Source organism: Indicator indicator, chromosome 5 (genome assembly GCF_027791375.1).
Source record: "Indicator indicator isolate 239-I01 chromosome 5, UM_Iind_1.1, whole genome shotgun sequence".
NCBI classification, from domain to species: domain Eukaryota; kingdom Metazoa; phylum Chordata; class Aves; order Piciformes; family Indicatoridae; genus Indicator; species Indicator indicator.
In genome coordinates, this window is record NC_072014.1 from 36,844,118 (window position 1) to 36,865,114 (window position 20,997).

Below are 20,997 nucleotides of genomic sequence, written 5' to 3' on the forward strand. Positions count from 1 at the left end.
TACAAATAGCTGCCCCAGTCGAGGAATCCCTTTCTCCAGGCATGTTCTCCTTGCTTCATTTGCCTCAGAGCATTAAAACAAACATTCTTAGATTTACCACCACCACCACCACCATTCCCCTTTTTATGCAGTTTAGATTCCGCTTCCAAGTCTCTTCCTGCTCAACCTACCTTTCCTGAGGTTCACAAGTGGTTCCAGCACCCCCCTTCTGAAAGCTGCCTCTGGGTCCTGCACACAGGACCTGAGGCTGAGCATGCTCTGCAGGTGAGGCTCTCTGATCAGGAGGTCTCTGTAGGCTGCCAGCTGGCTGGAGCGGCAGAGCAGAGCTGCCACGCTGTGCACGAACTCCGGCACCAGGCAGGTGTAGGTGTTGTCAGCCTGGCAGTAGTGGTAGGCAACCACCTGCAGAGTTTGGGACAAACACAACACAAGTGGCACCCTTCAGTGTTCCTGCTGGGCACTACTTCATCTAATTGCAACAAACTGCATTTCTCCTTCAGCTACAGAACATTTCTCAGTGTTAGAGTAATTATCTAACCCCAAGGCTGGTCTCAGATGGCCTCTGTCAGAGACACAGCAAGGAGGAAGACAGTGAAACTGATTCTGACCTTGTAGGGCATGCAAAGAGGAAAAGAAATCAAAATGTCAGATTCTGGCATGAAAGCAGAGTAATGTGAGCTCAGGCTGTCTGGATACAGTGGGTACACAGCTAAGTAGTACAAGAAAAACAACTTGAGGCTCCAACTAAGCAACCCAATAGCTGGAATTTAATTGTGCTGTAGTCACCCATGGACTAATCTGATCATCATCACCCAGGGACTAATCTGATCATCATCAGGCAGCAGTGAATGACAGACAGCTAATCAAGACACCCCCATATGTAACAGAGTACAGATAAGGGAAGGACTGCATTCAGACTCAGCCTGTGTCACAGAATGTAGGTGGATTACACATAGGCCAAACTTTTCATGTTCACTTTTCCCCAGAATTTTACTTTTGGAAGGTACAGTGAGGGAGCATCTACCTGTAGTGGCCCTTTCTGCAAGTGACAGATCCCAACCTCCTGTACACACAGAAACCAAGTGTGAATTTTTACATAACTTTTTCTACAACCAAGCAGAATTCAAGTAATAACCTGAAAGGCAGAAGGGGCAGGAAGTTTGTTTCACCAGTCATGAAACAGACACACCTTCTAGAAGTGTCCATGGTTGCTACCTCTCCTTCCACTAGTGACCACTGGCCTAGCCAGGAGGCTCTGCAAAGCAGATGCCACGCCTCCAAGGCTAGAAGTTTTCTAACACACTGAACATCTCTTGAGAAGTGAAAGCTCACCTTTGAGGCAAGGCGTCGGACAGAATCCCCCAGAATCTGATTTTGGTATTCAGGAGCCCCAGCACAACTCAGAGACTTCATTGTACTGGTACCACTTGCTGGAGGAGCAGATGAGGGCAAGTGACTTAAGGGAATCTCCTGGCAGGAGTCACCACCTACATTTCAAAGACAACAAATACAAAAGAGCCTAAACTTGCTGGTAGCAGGTTGCTTTCTAGGACAACTTCATAGAGTGTCTTTACTGCTAGAGTAAAAATTAAAACTGAACAACAGCATTTGAGAAGAAGCCTGCAACTAGTCTGATAAATACAGCCACATATTTGCAACTACACAAATTTTAAACAGTTCCACTGACTTTTAGATGAAAACTACAGAGTTACTGAAAGCGAAATCAGGCTGAAGTTTCCTTATGAAAATGATGTATGTGATGGCTTAGTTATTATATGTCAGAACTCTTGGGAAACAACTTAATAATCATCATCATTAAAAATAGTAGTAATAATAATAATTAAAAAAAATATTAACAACAACAATAATAGAAGCGTCAGCAGGGGAAATAGCAGCCACAAAGACTCTCTGGGGGACCTTATAGCTGCCTCCCCATACTTGAAGGGATCCTACAGGAAGGCTGGAGAGGGACTTTTCATTAAGGGTGTCTAGCAACAGGACAAGGGGGGAATGGTTTTAAGCTGAGGGAGAGTAGGGTTAGACGGGACCTTAGGAATAAGTTCTTCAGTAAAAGGGTGGTGAGAGTCTGGAACAGGTTGCCCAGGGAGGTTGTGGATGCCTCCTCCTTGGGGTTTCAAGACCAGGTTGGAGGTGTTGAGCAGTTGAGCCTAGTTGAGGGGCATCCCTGCCCATGGCAGGGAGGTTGGAGTAGATTATTTGTAGAGTCCCTTCCAGCCTAAACCGTTATATTGTTCTATGAACAGTCACATCACCCCTCCAGTTAACACAGGCATTGGACTGGTCAGATGACAGAAACCTGTGGATGCTAGCAGAAGACAGAACAGGTTTCTCCACAGCTTTATTCTTGCCATTACTGAAATTGTGTGGCAGGTGTGCGGTACAGGGTGAGAAAGAAACACATCACTTCTCTCCTTCCAAAAGAATGAGATCCTACAGTCACAATGCTAAGTTTAGGGTAAACACTCACTGCCTGACCACAGGAAGAGATTCTGCATCTCTTTTTTACCCTCTTTTCCGGCCTGTTGAATCCACACTGCATTATGTCAAAGCAAGCAATTCTAACAGTTTCCTTTCCTCACAGGAGGAAACAAGTATTTGCTGAGGAACTCATGAAGCCTGACCACCCTCATCCAAAAAAAGCAAACAACACTGGGCTCTTGTTACCAGCACAATAACCCAAACAACTGCTCAGAAAAAAGAACATACTTTTGGGAGATGAATGAGGGCTGTTGGAAGCTATTTGCCTCATGCGACTCCCATGGCAGCTAAGTGCCACCAGCCGTGAAATGATGGCAGTCTTCCCAAATCCCACGTTGCCAGTGATGACTGCTCCCCTGTTCTCTGCTGGGTTGCTGTCCCCCAGCCTGTCCTCAATCTCCTGAAACAGCCATTCTCTTCCAACGAACACCGAGTCTGTTGTGATGCTTGGCACTTCAAACAGCAGCGGCTTCAGCAAAATGTCTTGAGGCTTATAGGGGATGAAACGAGCTGAGGAGAGGTGGCACAGAGAGCAGTTTATTAGAAGAAACTCTGCATGCAATAAACCAGCCCTGGTTTAGACCACTTCATTCAGTGCCCTTGTTAACAGCATTCATTGTCAGACTTTTTAGAGCTTTCATCGAGAGAACAATGAAGACTGAGTTGCTTAGTTCACTCCATAAGCACTCAGGTCACTCCATAATTCCTATGGGATTTAAATTCTAGAGGTGAGATGCTACAAACATAATGGAGGATTTTTTTTTTTTTTAATAAAGGCACTTGAGTTATTTTCTTAAAAAACACATCAATAATTCTACAAACAGGGAGGTGCCAAACATTTTTCAGTTTAGAGTGAACTACACTGCTGAGCCTCTCAGTGTCAGGTCTTCAGATCTGTAAAGACATTTACAGAGAAACAGAAAAAGGTGCAGAGAATGAATAACATTTTATGGTTTAAAAATCCCTATGCTTTAAAAATAATTAATAATAATAATAAATTACTACCCATTTTTCCATCATTTTGAAGCCACAAGAACAGAAAGGACACAGCACAGATGACTTCAGTCTGCCCAGCTGTGCTGTGCCAGGAGAGATGTGCATACCTTTGCTCTCCTGAGGCACTCTGCCACCAGCAGTGTTGTGCCACGGCAGGCGAATGGAGGTGCGTAGAGGAGCATTTCGTTGTCCATCCAAATAACTCAGATCTTCCAGTTTGGTTGAACTTGTGGCTGGAGTTTTAAAGGATGGAAGGTTATTTTTCTCTCAGTGTAAGTTACAAGGAACATTATTACATATTGCAGTGCTTTCCTCAGAGTGCTCGCAGCCAAGGTTTTGTAGGCAATGGCAGTAGTTCATGTTACAACATTTACAAAATCTTTTCAATCAAGCTCACTAAAGGCTTAGCTGGATTTTTCCCTTTCCAGATAGCACTCACACCTGCCTTAACTTCCTCTCATGGTAAACAGTTCTCATGTTCATTTGTTACTATGAGTACTACCACATCAGAGGGGTCATTATAGAATCATAGAATGGCTTAGGTTGGAAGTGACCTTAGAGATCATCTACTCCAACCTCCCCTCAAAGCCCCATCCAACCTAGTCTTGAACACTCACAGGGAAGAGGCATCCACAACCTCTCCAGAGTCCCACCACACATACTGAAGAACTAATTTCTAAAGTCCAGTCTAACCCTACTCTCCCTCAGCTTAAAACCCATTCCCCCTTGTCGTATTGCTGGACATCCTTACAGAAAGTCCCTCTCCAGCCTTCCTGCAGGATTCCTTCAGGTACTGGATGGCAGCTCTAAGGTTTCCCCAGAGTCTTCTCTTCTCTAGGCTGAGCAACCCCAGCTCCCTCAGCCTATCCTCATAGAAGAGATGTTCCAGCCCTTAGATCATCTTTGTAGCCCTTCTCAGGACTCACTTCATCAGATCTGTCTTTCTGAGGATGGGTCAGAGGGGTTAACAGCAAGTTCAGATATTAGCTGCTAACACAGTGAAGAAAAACTTTAGATTCTTTTTGTATTGCATGTCACAGAACTCTGGGTAACATTTTTTGCCTCCATTTTCAAACCACAAGAGCTGTGCAAAAGAGCTGAAAAGCCAGATAACATATTTGCCAGCTGATTATCAGGGGTATGTATTTTTCCATTAAAAATAAACCAAATGAATATTCACATTCAGAAAAGCAGTTTTCAAACTGCCATCAAATACAAAAATCCCATGTCTGCTGGAGGGACCACAGAGCAAGGCACAAACAATTCAGATTTCTGGAGTGCACTGACAAAAAGGAAAGATGCTCTGCTGGACCTGATACGCAAGAGGAAGAACCTGCCACAGAGGTGAAAGCCGAGGGCATTCTGGGCTGCCAGTGACCCAGGGATTGTGGAGCTCAGGAGCCCAGTACCAGAGAGCAGAGCACAAAGCAGAAGCACAGCTTTGGCAATGCTCCCCTTTGCAGTTTAGAACCTACATTCTCTTCTCTCTGTCCTACAAGAATACTTTCATACTAACAACATAAGTTCCACAGAAGACGACTCAGTGAGAAGAGCCTTCTTTCTGTTTCATGACTTTACCTGCAACAGAGTTTGGACGAGGCATTATTAAGGAGCCAGAACTTTGTGCATAATTAGCAGGACCCTCTCCTGCTGCTACTTCTTGTGGCAGATTCTCAGCAGATCCAACAGCCTCCTCCTCTGCCACTGGTGAGCAGTTGTCTGTTCTTCGCTCGTGACCGATACCTTGGTGTTTTCCAGCTCGGAGACTCCCGTCCTTGCTCCATTCCAAACTGGATCCGCTACGGTCATCGTTTTCTGATGAACTCGTGATCGTTGCTGAAAGAGAGAGAAAACCGAACTAAAGCGTACTTGAACACAGAAGATTTCACCTCAACAAGGAGAGAAACTTCACAGTGAGGGTGACAGAGCACTGGAAAAGGCTGCCCAGAGAGGTTCTGGAGTCTCCTTCTCTGGAGGCTTTCAAAACCTGCCTGGATGCATTCCTGTGTGGACTACCCTAAGTGTTTTGTCAGGCGGGTTGGAGCTGATGATCTCTGGAGGTCCCTTCCAGCCTCTAATGTACTGTGATGCTGTGTGAAATGGTGCACTTGTGTTCTCATACTCAAATGGCATTTGGGGCCAGCAGATATTCCAGCATTTCTTCAACTGAGTATTTCATTAAATATAAGGAATATTATTGATCTAAAAGAGCCAAACAATACAGCTTGTCAGATGGGGAAAAACATCTTCAGGAAGGAGGCAAGAAAATGTGCTGAAGAATCCAGCACATTAGATCTGTCTGATTTGTACTGAGGGGATAAAAAAAACCCTAACCACCAAAACTTCACTTATGAAGAATCTAGTACTTCAACAAAACATATCTCAGTTCTTTTAAAACTCTAGACTATCTTGCAAATTTTCCAACCATTCTGCAAACATGGAGGCAAAAAAGACTCATTCAGAAGTAGCATCTAAAGCAAGAAAAAGAAACTCATCTTTTTGATAACTCACATTTTTACAGACTGATCTTTGCAAAAAAATAATTCAATTCTTTGAAAAGGCTTGCACAGTTCTTCCAAAGTTAGGAGGATTTCCACAAGCCTAATTTTGCTCAAGATTGTAGTTAGGCCTCCTGCAATAGCTGAAGGTGTGAAGAATTCATACTCCTAAAGATGTACTTCAGTGATGTGTGATAAAACCATGCCCGTGTGCTCACATGTGAACATTTTGTGAATGTATCCTGTGTTTACAGTAAAACTGCTGTTTCATAGAATCATAATCATAGAATGGCTTAGGTTGAAAGGGACCTTAGAGATCATCTACTCCAACTTCCCTACCATGGGCAGGAATGCCTCTCCGCTAGACTTGGCTGTTCAAGACCTCATCCAACCTGGCCTTCAACACCCCCAAGGAGGATGCATCCACAACCTCCCTGGGCAGCCTATTCCAGACTCTCACAACCCTTGTACTGAAGAACTTCTCCCTAAGATCCAGTCTAAACCTACTCTCTTCTCAGCTTAAAACCACTCCCCCTTGTCCCATTGCTGGACACCCTTATGAAAAGTCCCTCTGCAGCCTTCTGTAGGATCCCTTCAGGTATTGGAAGGCAGCTGTAACGTCCCCCTGGAGAGGCCAAACAATCCCAGATCCCTCAGCCCATCCTCATAGCAGAGGTGTTCCAGCCCTTGGATCATCTTTGTGACCCGCTTCTGGACTTGTTCCAACAGTTGTGTGTCTGTCTTATGCTGGGGACACCAGAACTGGACACAGTATTCACGGTGGGGTCTTACAAGAGCAGAGTAAAGGGACAGAATCCCCTCTCTTGACCTGCTGGACACATTCCTCTTGATGCAGCCCAGGACATGATTTGCCTTCTGGGATGCATGAGCACACTGCCTGTTTATGGTGAGCTTCTCGCCAATCAACACACCATTGTCTCTTTTTTTAGAGCTACTCTCAACCCACTCTGCACCCAGCCTGGATTTGTGCCTGGGACTGGCCTGACCCAGATGCAGGACCCTGCAGTTCAACTTCTTGACCCTCATGCAGCTGGCACTGTCCCACTTCTCAAGCCTGTTTCATTTAAACCACTTTCAATACATTAAACTCCCACAAAATAACTAAACAACAAATATTTATTTAAGGGTTGAGCCAACACCCAATGCATTTTGAACACCTGAATGCAAGAGAGGGAGGTATAATACAGGATGAAAGGACAACAGGATAAGAAAAGGTAAATATAAAAAATAAAAATCACAATCAATGTCAGTTCAAATAATCTCTGTGTGCACCCCAGACTAAAATGTGAAAGGTCTGTGTGTGGTGACTCTACACTCTGCTGACCAAATCATGAGGTAAACCACTCCAGCATAGTGGACTGCTCATGAAATACAAATGTACTGACTGCTCCTTGGAGCTCTGAGGCTTGTTCAACCCAAAGAAGCACCAACTCTTCTTCTTTCAGACCAACTGCACTGCAACTTCAGCCTTGCAGGATGATGAGGCACTTACACAACTCAGCATTCCTCCAGCTTAGCCTCACATTCACAAGGCATTTAAGATCTGCTGCTTTCATTCAAGAGCTCATATTCTAAGGAACACCAATAATAGGACACACATTTCAGAGGCAATAGAAGAAAAAGCTTTTCAGGCATTCCATTAACCTTTGCACACAGCCTAGACTGTGCTTCTGTATGACAAAATCCATTTCATTGTTAATGGTTGTGGCAAAGAAAAAAAAAAAATCTGGCTCCTCCTGAAGTATGAAATATTTAAAGCTATGATTCCTCCTGGAGTGAAATGTGGCATCAGGAAACCTTGCTGCTGATTTCCATACTGAAGCAGTGGCACATATCCACACAAGCTTATGCTCTGGCCTGTGGCCCAGTCTTTCCTCCTACTTAGCTCACTGCTGAAGATTAAAATCTGCTTCCACCACTATTATTGTCAAACCCAATGGAAGCAAAGAAGAATTCAACTAGAGCACTAAACCAGAAAGCTAAAAGAAACTTGAACCATAAGTAAAAAAGAAGGAAAAGGAGAAAAGAGATTTCCCATCAGAGTCTGCTGGCCCAGAAAACACAGTGGGAATAGGAACACAATGGAAACCCAGATGACAGAGGAGACTATTCTCATGGCTGGATGAATTCTGTCAAGGACATTAGAACACATACACTTGGTAGTCATAATTTAAAATGCACATTTACTACTACTAACAAATTGGAATGCACAGACACCTTTGTGTCTCAAAAACAAAGAACAAAACCACAGGTCACTTGTCACAGAGATGCCTCTTCTCTCCCTTCTTGGTTTCAGGCCTTTTGAGATGTAAGGGGTGCTGCCACACTATGCCAAGGGACAAGAAGTGTTCAAATTCTCCCTTAATTTGAGACCTGAGTGGCAACTGAGCAGAACTCCATCAGGTGAATTTCATATGGTCCCATGATCATCAACCATCTATACTTGGTTGAAGGAGCTATACAGGAGTACCCCCAGCCTCTGATCTTCTCTTTCCACCCCTGCTCTCAACCAGCTCCCTAGAGGAGGGCTGTAGAGAGCCAGTCATCTACTCAGTGGAGAATCATACATCTCTGCCCTGATATCCCATTTTAGCCTCATTTTCATGCCTATTACTCAGAAGTTGGCACTGTTTTTAAGCAGTTTGATTTAGGTTATTCTCCTAAGTTATTTTTTCCTTCAGCTGGAAGTCATAAAATCCTAGAATCAGTCAGGGTTGGAAGGGACCTCAAGGATCATCCAGTTCCAATCCCCTGCCATGGGCAGGGACACCTCACACTAGATCAGGCTGGCCAGAGCCTCATCCAGCCTGGCCTTAAACACCTCCAGGGATGGGACCTCAACCACCTCCCTGGACAACCCATTCCAGGCTCTCACCACTCTCATAGTGAAGAACTTCTTCCTTACATCCAGTCTGAATCTCCCCACTTTCAGCTTTGTTCCATTCCCCTGTACTGGTTTGGGGCCAGACAGATCGTCTCTTGCCCCCAAAAGGGACAAAAGAATGAGACTCACACAAACGGATTGGAGAGTGATGGAAAGTTTAAATGGAAAAGCAATTGGTGAAGCTACAGAGAACTACAAACCACAAAGCATAGTGACAAAGAGTATCCCAAAGTGTACAGAACCCCTCACAGAATTCCCAAAAGCTTCCCAATCCTTCCCTTCTTCCCACCTGAGGGTAAACCCAAACCCCCCAGGGCTCTTTCTTCCCCCTCCCGCTGCTAGGCAAGTCTCAGGCTGGCCAGGTCTGAGACTGCCCCCCCTCCATTCTCCTCCTGGCATTAGGCCTAGACAGGCCTAAGAGGCCTTGAGGATACTCCCCCGGCATTACCCGATAAGAGAGGACATCTCCCATGGGAGCAGAGAGGGAAGAAAGAGGAAGAGAATGACTTTGCAGATGGCTTTATAGGGTGCAGGACTTATGGGTAGAAATACGTTGTTTCCACATCCCCCCAGTCCTATCACTACCTGATAACCTAAAAAGTCCCTCCCCAGCTTTCTTGTAGCCCCCTTCAGATACTGGAAGGCCACAAGAAGGTCACCGCAGAGCCTTCTCTTCTCCAGACTGAACAGCCCCAACTCTCTCAGACTGTGCTCATAGGAGAGGTGCTCCAGCCCTCTGATCATCCTTGTGGCCCTTCTCTGGACACCTTCCAGCATCTCCATATCCCTCTTGTAATGGAGGCTCCAGAACTGGATGCAGTACTCCAGGTGGGGTCTCACCAGAGCTGAGCAGAGGGGGAGAATCACCTCCCTTGACCTGCTGGCCACACTTCTCTTGCTGCAGCCCAGGCTCTGGTTGGCTTTCTGGGCTGCAAGTGCACACTGACAGCTCATGTTGAGCTTCTCATCCCCCAGCACTCCCAAGTCCCTCTCCTTAGGGCTCCTTTCCAGCCAGTCCCTGCCCAGCCTGTATTGGTCAAACCAGCTCTAAGCCACACTGTGCTTCACCATTATGAAATGCACTGTAAAGACATATACAATGGAAAGGGAAAAAGGTAGAAGAAAATAAGAAATCAGAGAAACATTCAGGTTGGAAAAGACTCTCAGGATCACCAAGTCCAAACCAGAACCCTACTCTACAAGGTCTACCCCTAAACCATATCCCCAAGCACCACATCCAAACAACCTTCAAAGCACATCCAGGGTTGGTGACTCAACCACCTCCCTGGGCAGCACATTCCAATGCCTGACCATTCTTTCCCTGAAAAAAAATATTTCCTTATGTCCTAATGGAGGGAGATAGAGGAATCAGTTCTTTTAAAAGATATCATGGAGACGTTAAAATTGCCTCAGGAGAAGAAGGGGAATGCCCACCAAACAGCAACAGTTACAACCAAAGATGTGATTTCAATCTTTCAGGTACAGAGGGTTTGGAACAGGCCCCATGGACAACGTCAAATGGAACACAATGACACAAAGCAGCAGATTGGTACTGTTAAGAGAAGAATAACTTCTATTACTAATTAAGATGCTTACCTATAATTCCACTGTCCTTGCTCTCCAGGGTGGAGCTAGGGCTGCTGATGGTTCCACAGGGGCTACCTTTGTTAGCTGCTGCTTTGCCCACACAGCTGTTGAGCGTCGAGCAGGGGCTGTCGGTGCTGGGTGATGTGGTGCTGCTCGTGAGGGTGGAGCAGGGGCTGACTCCTTGGCTGGCTACTGTACACTGCAAGGTGAAGAAAAAACAGAGTTGTTACACAGGCACCACACCACGGTGCTGAACATCAGACACATCAAGGTGAAGGAGAGTAAGAGCAAAGCAAAGAGCTCACTTCTCAAGCAAGAACTTCCAAGTAGCAGAAGCTTCACCTTGATTGGGAACCTTAACAACGTGTTTTAAGATTGCTATTAAAAGCCACTTCTGAAGAAAGAAGGGAATTGTACAGTTCAATTGAAGAGATGCAGTGAGATAGATTAAACCCCACTGGATACCTTTCCCCTCTGCCCCCAGTATCTATTTTTTTGGGTTTAAAACACTGGAGCTGCAGTCTGATTCACATTTCACTATCAACGAAACCCAAATGGAGGCACCAAGACTTATGAGGCTTGGGGCTGGAAGTGGAGAGAGAAAGGGGAACAAAGAGTTACTGGTAGTTACTGTGCAGTTTTGGTTAGTAGATCAGTTTCATACAGACAGTAGCTGCTTGCTTCTTCCCTGCCTCCAACTGACAGGGAAATATTGTCAAATGGAAGTGAACTTCTTGGATAACACAAATCACACATGTCCCAGAAGCATGCTCCTATCCTAACAAGCCATCAACATCTTCCATTCTCACAAATCACTGAGACTAGAATGAAAAAGAAGTTCCTCCTAAACACTAAAATAAGGCAGAGAACCCTAGCTGTTCACAGTCATAGCAGATCAGATTTAACTTCCAGAAATAAGCCTATTGTTTTATTTTTTAAGAATGCAGGATCACCTCACAATTTCACAAACACACACACACACTTTAGAATTAATTTACAATTCTTATACCATATGACTATTAAAATTGTCTTTTGCTAAGTATCAAGTAGCTGCAACCAGCAAATAGAGGAAATAACATTAGTCCTCAGAGAAACAGGATGAATATTAAATGTATTCTTTTTCATTGTCCTACCATGACTTCATTTTTCTCTTCTATATGAGCAGACGTTGGGATCCCTTCTCCCAGTAAAAAGCCCAACCTTGTCATCAGTTCTTGTGCTGCAGGAGAACAGCTCGAGTCTTTATCAGGCTTTGCTTTGGAATGGAGGAAAAAAAAGTTGAAGGTGAAAGGCTTATGTTGTAGAAAAAGCACAATCAAATGTGAACACCAGCAATATGTGTCTGATAAATTCTGTCAGCAGCATATCTGCAGAGGAGCTGATGCCATTTAAACTTTTTGACCATTAGGCTTTAAATTGGTGGTGGGTCTTGGATCCTCTGCATACCTACACATATCTAAGGAAGACAAAAACCCAACCCTGCCAGTTCAGAAATGGCTATGAGCAACCAGCACATCACTGTACTGATGATCAGTGTGACTGTTCTAACAGCAACATTCAACTCAGGGCTCTCAAAACTCAATGGCAGACTGAGAGTCTGTCCTGTACTTTTAAATAGTTTTCTGTAATGTTAAAAACATGAAAAGTAGAGGGTAATAATACAGATGTTTCATAATCTCACAGTTAAAACTTCAACTAACACCACAGACTTTTGTTGTGCTCTGCAAAGGAGTGACACACTTCCAATGCCAGCTTGGTGCAAGAATTAATATCTGACAGTGTTTAAAGAAAAAAAGGGGGGGGGGAAGAGGAACGGGGAGAGTAAAAAGAAGAGGGGAAAGAAGGGGAAGGAAGGGAAAAAAAAGGGGGGGAAGGGGAAAAGGCAAAAAAAAAAAAAAAAAAAGAGGGGAGAGAAAAAGAGGGAAAAGGAAAAAAAATGTGGGGGGGAAGAGAAAAAAAGGGGGAGAAAAAAGCAGGGGGATAAGGGGTGGCCTGAATTGCCCCTTTTCTTCTGGTCTTTCCTTTGTGGCTTCACTAAGCCAAAAAAAGCATCAGGTCAGTATGGCAAGCATATGGTGTCTACCCACCCAAGACACAGCTAACATTCCCTGGTGCTTTTTAAAACAGAAGCCATTGGGTTTATAACTGCAGTTTTCTTTACAATTGAAGCAAAAGGAAAACAGAGAAATGCTCAGCTGGAACGTCAGCAATGACTTCAATAAGGTCAGCCAAATTGAAAAATTAATCTACAAACATGAGGCAGATGAAATCCATGTTATGGTGCATACAGCTAGGTACCAACAACACAGGGGTGACTCTGCTCTGACCATGACATTCATTGTCAAAGCCACACTCTGTTATGAACTAGTCCAGTTCAATGAACATGAAACTTTCCAACACCACCAAGTAACTCCAGGGAAGTAGCTTATCCCAGCTCTACCAACACAGCAGTCTGCTGTTATTGCCTCCTTGTTGAGCAAACTTTCACATTTCCAAAATGAAGCACTGCAGCCAGTGCAGAGCTAGACACTTGGAATCAGTTTACACGGGAAGCATGCTCAGGAAAATTCCAGGAGGCCTTTGGTGGCTGGCACTCAACAGCACTGGCACATCACTTGGCCAGCAATACAGCTCCAAGAACCCACATCCTGCAGCACCATGAAAAGCATCTCCTCCTTACCATGTTATATCTGCAAAGCACCCTTGCAAAGAGTCAGGCATTCTTATTATGCAGGCTCCTGTGTATCAGTGTTTGAAATGAAGACCTGTTCTACCACATAAAGTAGGCTTACCATTCTGAGAGGGTTCTCCTTGCTCTGATCCTTTTCTCAGTGGCAGAGCTGCCTCACCTGGCACTCTAGGACTTTCCACGTACTTGGGCTTCCTGACTGGACCTGCAATGGGAATGAGTTGAGTGTATGTAAGTTTTCCCAAACGGACCACAAGTTTCCTATATCCAGTGTAGATCCTCCACAATGAGTATCACAGAATCAGAGTGGTAGGGGGTAGAAGGGACCTCCAGAGATCATTGAGTCCAAAAGCAGGATCACCTAGGGCAGGATGCACAGGAATGCATCCAGGCAGGTTTTAAAAGTATCCAGAAAAGGAGGCTCCACAACCTCTCTGGGCAGCCTGCTCCAGGGCTCCAGCACCCTCATGATAAAGAAGTGCCTCCTCATGTTGAGGTGGAACCTCCTGTGTTCCAGCTGGTACCCACTGTTCCCTGTCCTATCACTGGGCACCACCAAAAGGAGCCTGGCACCTTCATCTTACACTCACTCCTCATGTTTATTGATAAGATCCCCTCTTAGCCTTCTCTTCTCAAGACTAAACTAAGTAGAGGAATTATTCCTTACATTCACAGCTGCTACTGCAAAGAGCACTGAGCTGCTGCACTTCCCCTCTGGTGAGAAAGGAAGGCTTTCTCTGGGCCTGTTGGAATGCAGAGCCTGCTGGAAAACAAACCCAAGCTGCTGGTTGTGACAAACCTTGGGTGACAGAACACTGGAACAGGCTGCTGGGGGGTTGTGGAGTCTCCCTCTCTGGAGATATTCAAGACCCACCTGGATGAGTTCCTGTTTGATCTGTTATAGGTGATCCTGTTTTGCAAGAAGGTTGGACTAGATGATCTCTCAAGGTCCCTTCCAGCCCCTGACATTCTGTGAAACCTGAAAATATTTCCTGTCTATATGTAAAATGAGCAACTTTTTCATGTTCAAACTCAGGTCTAATTTTTAATGGGTCTCCTTGTTTTGGAGCTTTGAGAGCTTTGATTTTTGACTCTTAACAGGAAGATAATATTGTTATCAGCATCTCTGAAGCTAGGAGAAAAACGCTACAAGAAAACAGCTTGCAACGTCGAGACACTAAATAATTCAAACTCAAGAAGCTTTCTATTATAGCATGCTTTCTCCAAATACTGACACACGTCCTGATCAAGAAGAATGGTGAAGATGAGTTCAGACGAAGAGAACATTAACAGCAACTAACAGGTCCTGGTTCCATTAAACAGCAGCATTCTCAGTCAGGGAGTTCACAGCCACACACCTTCCGCATGAAGGGAATTGTGTGTTCACACACAGACACACACACTGTTACAAAATTAAACTGATGCATTCTGTACTCTCACTTTTAGCCTCATGCTTTGGTTTCAGGCTGCTCAGGATCCTATTCTCTGCTAACTATGGTTCAGCAGCAAGCACAGGGAACGTTAACTGCAGGACTTCTCCAAGAGAAGGGGAGTGAGGCTGCCCTCTGAAGGTTCATCAGAGAACATATACTGACAGTACTGAGCCAGCAAGCCTCTGCTGGCACCAGGAACAGGGTGAAACTCTGATCTTCATGCAGCAACTGACAGCTAGCTCTGCTAGTCTGATGCACAACAGATCATAGAACTGAAACTCCACCACGTATTTATCCACATCCTAAACAATAATGCCAGCAGAGTTTTATATCCATGAAGGTATTTGCAACACGAAGCACGAACAGGGAAACTTGCAAAGTTACACTGGAAAGCTAAGATATTTAAATGGCATGGGGAATGGAATCACTGGGACTGAAAACTCAAACCCAAATTTTTGTCCTATGATTTTCATTAAGGCAATCCCAACTTCTTGTAACGTGTGTAACAAAGCCACTTGAAACATTCCAAGGTCCAGTGAGCTTGAGGTGTGGTAGGCAATAGCAATGTTTCATCCAGAAGAACTTCAGTATAAGCTGGAAGTCCCCCAGAAACACAGTCAGGGGCTGGGTTTAACAACATTCTAACCCAGAGGTGTTTCTGTGCACCTCCCCAGCTCTGGCAGTAGATGGTGATTTCCTCTTATTATTTAAATACAACCCCTTGTTATTTTAGAGCTACTACAAACATGCAATCTCTAAAGAATGCTCCAAAGGTTTATTTCAAAGGCTGTGACAAATGCAGATGTGGTGTAAACATCAGAGAGCCAGTGCAAAAAGAAGGCATTAACTTTGTCTTTAAGATTCTCAACATTCTGTAAGCCAGAATTGTCTGAAAAGATTCAGTCACTGGAACAGGCTCCTCAGGGAAGTGGCCATGGCACCAAGCCCATCAGAGTTCAAGGACTGTCTGGACAATGCTCCTGCTCATATGGTTTAGTTCTAGGTATGCCTGTGAGGAGTGGGGAGTCAGACTTGAAGATCCTGATGGGTCCCTAGCTGAGTAGAACTCAGGACTGCACTTCAGGCTTTCAACTTTTCCCTGTGTTCCAGCCTGCGGCCCCTCACCAATACTGTAACCCATGCAGAAAGCACTGGGGAGAGACTCCAGGACTGGGGCTAACTTTACCACATTGCCCTTGATGAGGTGGCTTTCCTGACTTGTTTGGGTCTCCAAATACAAACCTACTTGGCTCAAACTCCAAGGGCATGCTGAAGGTCTCTGAGCCAGCCCACATTTTGTGTAACAAAAGCCATGATCTGTTTAGGCTACCACACTTGCAGCCACCTAGGGTCCCATTCTGCCTTTTGGCAGTAGTCTCAGGAGATACACTGATGCCTTGCTCACTCTCATGAGGCTGATGATGGCTTTCAGAGGTAAGTTGTGACACTCTCTGTTCTGGTCTTAGCCTCCCCATGGTACTGTTCTGCCCTGCCACACCACGACTGACCTGGAGGAGTGTGCTTGCTACCTCACACACATCATGGCCCAGGGATGACCTGGTTCTACCAGATCTTCATACCAACCCTCTCAGAAGCATGGAGGCCTTTCCTTAACAGGCCCTACCTTCTTTCAGCATGCCACCTAAAGTGGAAAATGAGAATATGGTGGGAACCTAATTCCTCAGCTAAGGCATACTGGCTGGGGGACATAAGTCATCTATGAGCAGATGTTTATGCCTCCACCTAGAGCAGATGAGAAGACTTGTAAAATCATCTCCTTCCACATTTTTTAAACCAATGGCCACTTAGCTATCAACCATCACCAGAGGGTGCTCTTCCAATGCTGCTTCCTAACAAAAACAAGGGGCACTGGCCTTGGAAGCAGCTAAAAATACACTCCTTTGAAACAAAATCACATTCTTTAAGGGGACAATAGACCAAACCTGCCATCTGTAAGCAGCGGTATAATTAGATGTGCCAAAGTTGAACAACAAAAACAACCAGAACGACACGTAGCAGTCATATAATATAGATCAGAGTGGAAATACCTTCAGGATGTATTTTAAACGCTCACACTTTAAGCTGTGGAAGAGACCACTGAATTTTCTTCCTCACAAGCTAATGTGGAGGTGACTTACAGTACTTGCAGATCTGATGAGCAACATTGCACTAGCCAGGAAAATTCATGTTATTTCCCTGCACTAATCTGGAATAGGACACATGAATTAACCCACGGATGAAAAAGGACTCATTTGAAGGGGAACTGTATCTGCACAATGGAAGCTCTTTTCCAAACCCATACAATGGCTGAATCAGGTCTGACTAAAAGTTCATCTGGGGCAGCATTTTATCAGCAGCAAACAGCAGAGAAGAATCTAAGCTAGGGAAAACATGCTTGCCTGGTACACTTCTCCTGACCTGTGCTAAGTGGCTTATCATTTCCTGAGTCAGAATGGGTCATTTTCAGAGTTCTATATGGGTTTTCCTTCCAAGAGTTTATCTTGACCTTTCTCTAACAATCTGCACCATCCACAATTAACCAACACGGTATGAAATGCTAATCATACTATTTCCTTCTCTCATCATTCCTTTTCTTCCTGGCAGAAAAATACCAGCCGAACTGGTTTAAATAACTTCTCTTTGAGAGCCTTTTCACATCTTTAGCCACTCCTGCAGCCCCTCTCGAGCTCTCCCCTAGCTCTACTATGGACTCTTAAAGTTGATACCACTAGAGCTACACCTCTATCTTCCTGAGGAAACATAACTATACTATTTTTTTTTTGGGTGGGGGGGAAGGGGGAAGTTATGATCTTTTGTTTTCCTGGTAATTTTAAATTTCTATATTTTAAAGATCTGATTTTTTACAAGAATATTTAAACTCATGGATCTCCTTCTGAATTCCCTGCCCTGGCTTTCCCTCCCATTAGCATCAAACTAATCTGTACCTGTACTGATACTGGGGATTGACTCTGAGCCACAGCAGAGCTTACTGCATGCAAGAGGAACTGCTTCCCAGTGTGCTCAAGATCAGTCTGCAAAACTGAAGCCTTAAGGGAAACCAGTTCTCTTACCTAGTTTAGTCTCAGTTATTAAGGTATGCTGATTAATTTGTTTATGAATCAAAAGTTTTAATTAAAGCTCAATTTAAAAACTATCTAAAAAGTTCTATTGCACGTTTATGAAAGCCTCTGCCAGAAGTCACTGATGTCTTTAAAAGGAAAGCTGCTTCCTTGCCCTGTTCAAGCCCATTAAGTCAGCAAACATTTACTCCAAGGGCAGCAGCAGCATCTTTCATTCACAACTTAAATTCCTTAAGCCCGTTTTTCTTTTGGAACCTCCGTTTTAAATCAGTATTTTCACTCTTTTAGCTGACCCCTCTAAACCAGAGTGCAGCCAACTATTGCCCCTGTAATAAGAAGAGTATTGGTTTAGCTGTGCTCCTGTATGGTTACCAATCCAAGCTTTATAGCAGAAGAAACTCAACTTACTGCGACAGTTTTTCAATTTACTGCTCCTCCTTCCCAGAGTGGTCCTACTGACAACCTTTTCCTTGTTCTGTTTGTTTCTGCTCTTTCATCCACCTACTCCTCCTCAATGAATTATTTCATTAAGGAAGCTTTTGACTCCAAATGAACCAGTTGCTTTAGTTGTGCCAAAAATTTTAGGCTCCTTAGTAATTGAGGATATAGTTTCTCTCTTCCCTCCTTTTATAGTTGGAAGACTGAACTGGGGCCAGAAACACTGGTACTCTTCCAAGTCCTTCTCACAAAGGAAAAGCTCCTCCACCTCCTATGCAAATAATTAAGTGTCACTCACAGCAGATAGTGCACACGGGATGATGCAGCTCCCTGTGTCCCAGTGAAGAAGTTCAGCTTGCTCTCCCCTGGTTTTGCCTGCCTGTGTGTTAGGAGGTTCTAGTGGCTGACATACTTGCAGATGGATGGGCAACAAAGCAGCTATGACCACACGTGCTGCTGCAAAGATGCCTCTCAGTTGTGTACATCTGTCATATAAGCTGTGATAAGTTATGCAAGGGTATCACCTTGTGTCTGCCCCCAACACGCCTGGGTTATACAAACAGAACTACACAACAGCAGCAAAAGTAGAACAAATGATTACATGCCAAGGGACAGGCTTTTCCTTTTCCTCTGCCCTATTACACAGCTCCAAAGACTTAAAAAAATATTAACAATATGATCTAAAATGACAAATACATCCCTAAGTAGCTGCTCTGTCTTCACTTGCAAACAGAGGCCCGAAATTAGAATTTTGTTCTACCACTGGTTAGGTAACTTCATAACTGCATCTTAATTTCAGAACACTACTTTTAACTTTCTGTGCAATCCTTTCTTCTTTCATCCACCATGTCCTGAATAATCTTTAACTTGCTACCTGAAAGCTGTGAAACCAGAGTGCTTTGAAATCAGCACTTTAGGATACTCTCTCCTTTTATTACTCTTTCCACTAGATACTAGAAAGATAATTTGTATTAACTCATCTTCCATCAGCTATATTCTGCTGAAAGGTGAAAGACCAGCAGAGAATGTCTCCATCAGCCCCCTCTCACCTGGTTGAGTATTTGCAAAAGATAACAGCACATAAGATCTTCAAGGTCTTTTCCAGACACAGCAATTCTCTGATTCCATAAATGCTAAAGCATTCAGAGCACTCCAGAGGCTTAAGGAGTCTTTTTCTCTGGTTATGTGTCACAGCAGAATGATTTTGAAGCCATCACGAATATGGCTTTTCATTAAAAATTTATCAGCTGCACTTTGTGCAAGAGAAACTGCCAGCAGCCTGCCCTCTGCTCATACAAATGTGTGTCACTGAGCTAAACATGGAGTGGGCAAGTTGGTGAGAGAGGATCTCAAACATACCTACAATGCACTTCAGTTTTCCCAACAGTAACAAAACTAAGAGTTAGATCCTGACAGTCACTGAAGTCTCTGGCAAAAATCTCATTTCCTTCTCCACTACAAGGACCTCACTCTATGTTGTAAGGCTCTTCAGCACACAAATCACTTGTAGTAAGAGACCAACAAAATACTGCTCTGCGGCTCAACACATTTACTTGAAGTGTCAAAAACAACTCAAAATTATTTATACACGAAGCGTGACTGTCTTTAAATTCTGAAAGGGAAAAAATTAAGCATTAATAGGCAACTTGAACCAAGAATACTTTTAACAAACTTTATTTTTACCATCCTGTGGCAATTCTTTGTGCAACTTTTAATTTTATGTAAAACGGGCAACTAACGAACGCAGTTCCTCAGTGCTGACAAAACCCAACTTCTGATACTCTTTGTTCCTAGATCTTACAAACTTTGCAATATAAGAACCTCAAAACTGTTGAGTGTTTTCCCAAGCAATAGCAACATGGACAATTTCACTTGACGCTCAAGCTGTGACCCGAGTGAACCCAAGTGAAGCTAGCACGTTGGAATGATTTCTATGTGCAGAATGCTGATAAAAAGGGAACCAGATGGAGCACCTTATTTAGCCAGGCTCACACAGAAGCATGAGATCATTACTAAGGATACAACTGTTGAAAATTAACAAGTTTCTTGTCACCACTTCAGCAGCAATTTATCTATTAATACATTTAGGCAGGTAGGAGCAAAACAAATGAACTGCTAAAGCCACAAACAACATTCACTCTTACACAGTCACTGACACAGGCACAAAGGTTTTGCAGCTGTCTCCCACCTAACTGATAAACACATCATAAATAACCAGTTTTAAACACATCCAGGCATTTCAATACAGGGATCTGCAATACCTGAATAATTCTTTGCCACATGAAATAAAGTATTTTATGAATCACCAGTTACCTTGTTTCCCTGGAAGCACGAAAAACGCATTCATTGCTCTTGTTCTTGTTCCAAAAGGTTAGTATGATTGCACTGTGTATGAAAAGCTGAGTTGAAGATTTTAGTTTCATTTTACCTGGAGACTTTTTGTTTGCTCTTGACTGCATCAAATAGGACTGGCGTGGCAACAGAGGGGAGGATGGCAGGGACATGGAGACTCCTTTGGCCAAGTTCATTCTGTAGGAGTCATCGCAGCCCAGCTGATCGCCCATGGGGAAGTCTGCATCGTGGCCAGGCGTGGCTGTGACCTGTGAGGTGTTCTCCAGGCATGGGTCACCTGCTAAAAACACAGTTTTGTCATCCCTTAGGTGAGGCACCAACATAAAAAGCAGAGTGTCGCACTGAAATATGAGTATTTAACACAGGAAAACTTATTTGCCAGTAACAATTCAGCCTGACTCATCTTGCTGTGCATCCTTTGCTGCAGGATCCAGGTAACCAGTAGAAAAAGGTAAATACACAAGCAGGAAAATGTTTTACTGCAATGGAGACAGCAAGAGGGAAGGAAAATCTCACCTTC

The 20,997-nt window shown here is 44.1% G+C and overlaps 1 protein-coding gene across 1 annotated transcript in view; it reads right to left on the reverse strand.

Annotated features, from left to right (window-relative positions):
- Positions 1-20,700, reverse strand: part of TANC1 (tetratricopeptide repeat, ankyrin repeat and coiled-coil containing 1) — a 42,315-nt gene extending 21,615 nt beyond the window's left edge. The window contains exons 1-9 of the mRNA XM_054381331.1: positions 20,554-20,700; positions 13,278-13,379; positions 11,619-11,740; positions 10,495-10,684; positions 5,074-5,331; positions 3,603-3,728; positions 2,728-3,009; positions 1,333-1,487; positions 171-402 (exon numbers count right to left, since the gene is read on the reverse strand). Coding sequence (XP_054237306.1) covers positions 171-402; positions 1,333-1,487; positions 2,728-3,009; positions 3,603-3,728; positions 5,074-5,331; positions 10,495-10,684; positions 11,619-11,740; positions 13,278-13,379; positions 20,554-20,689 — 1,603 coding nt within the window. The 5' untranslated portion in view covers positions 20,690-20,700. The remainder of the gene's footprint in view (positions 1-170; positions 403-1,332; positions 1,488-2,727; positions 3,010-3,602; positions 3,729-5,073; positions 5,332-10,494; positions 10,685-11,618; positions 11,741-13,277; positions 13,380-20,553) is intronic.
- Positions 20,701-20,997: the final 297 nt, after the last annotated feature.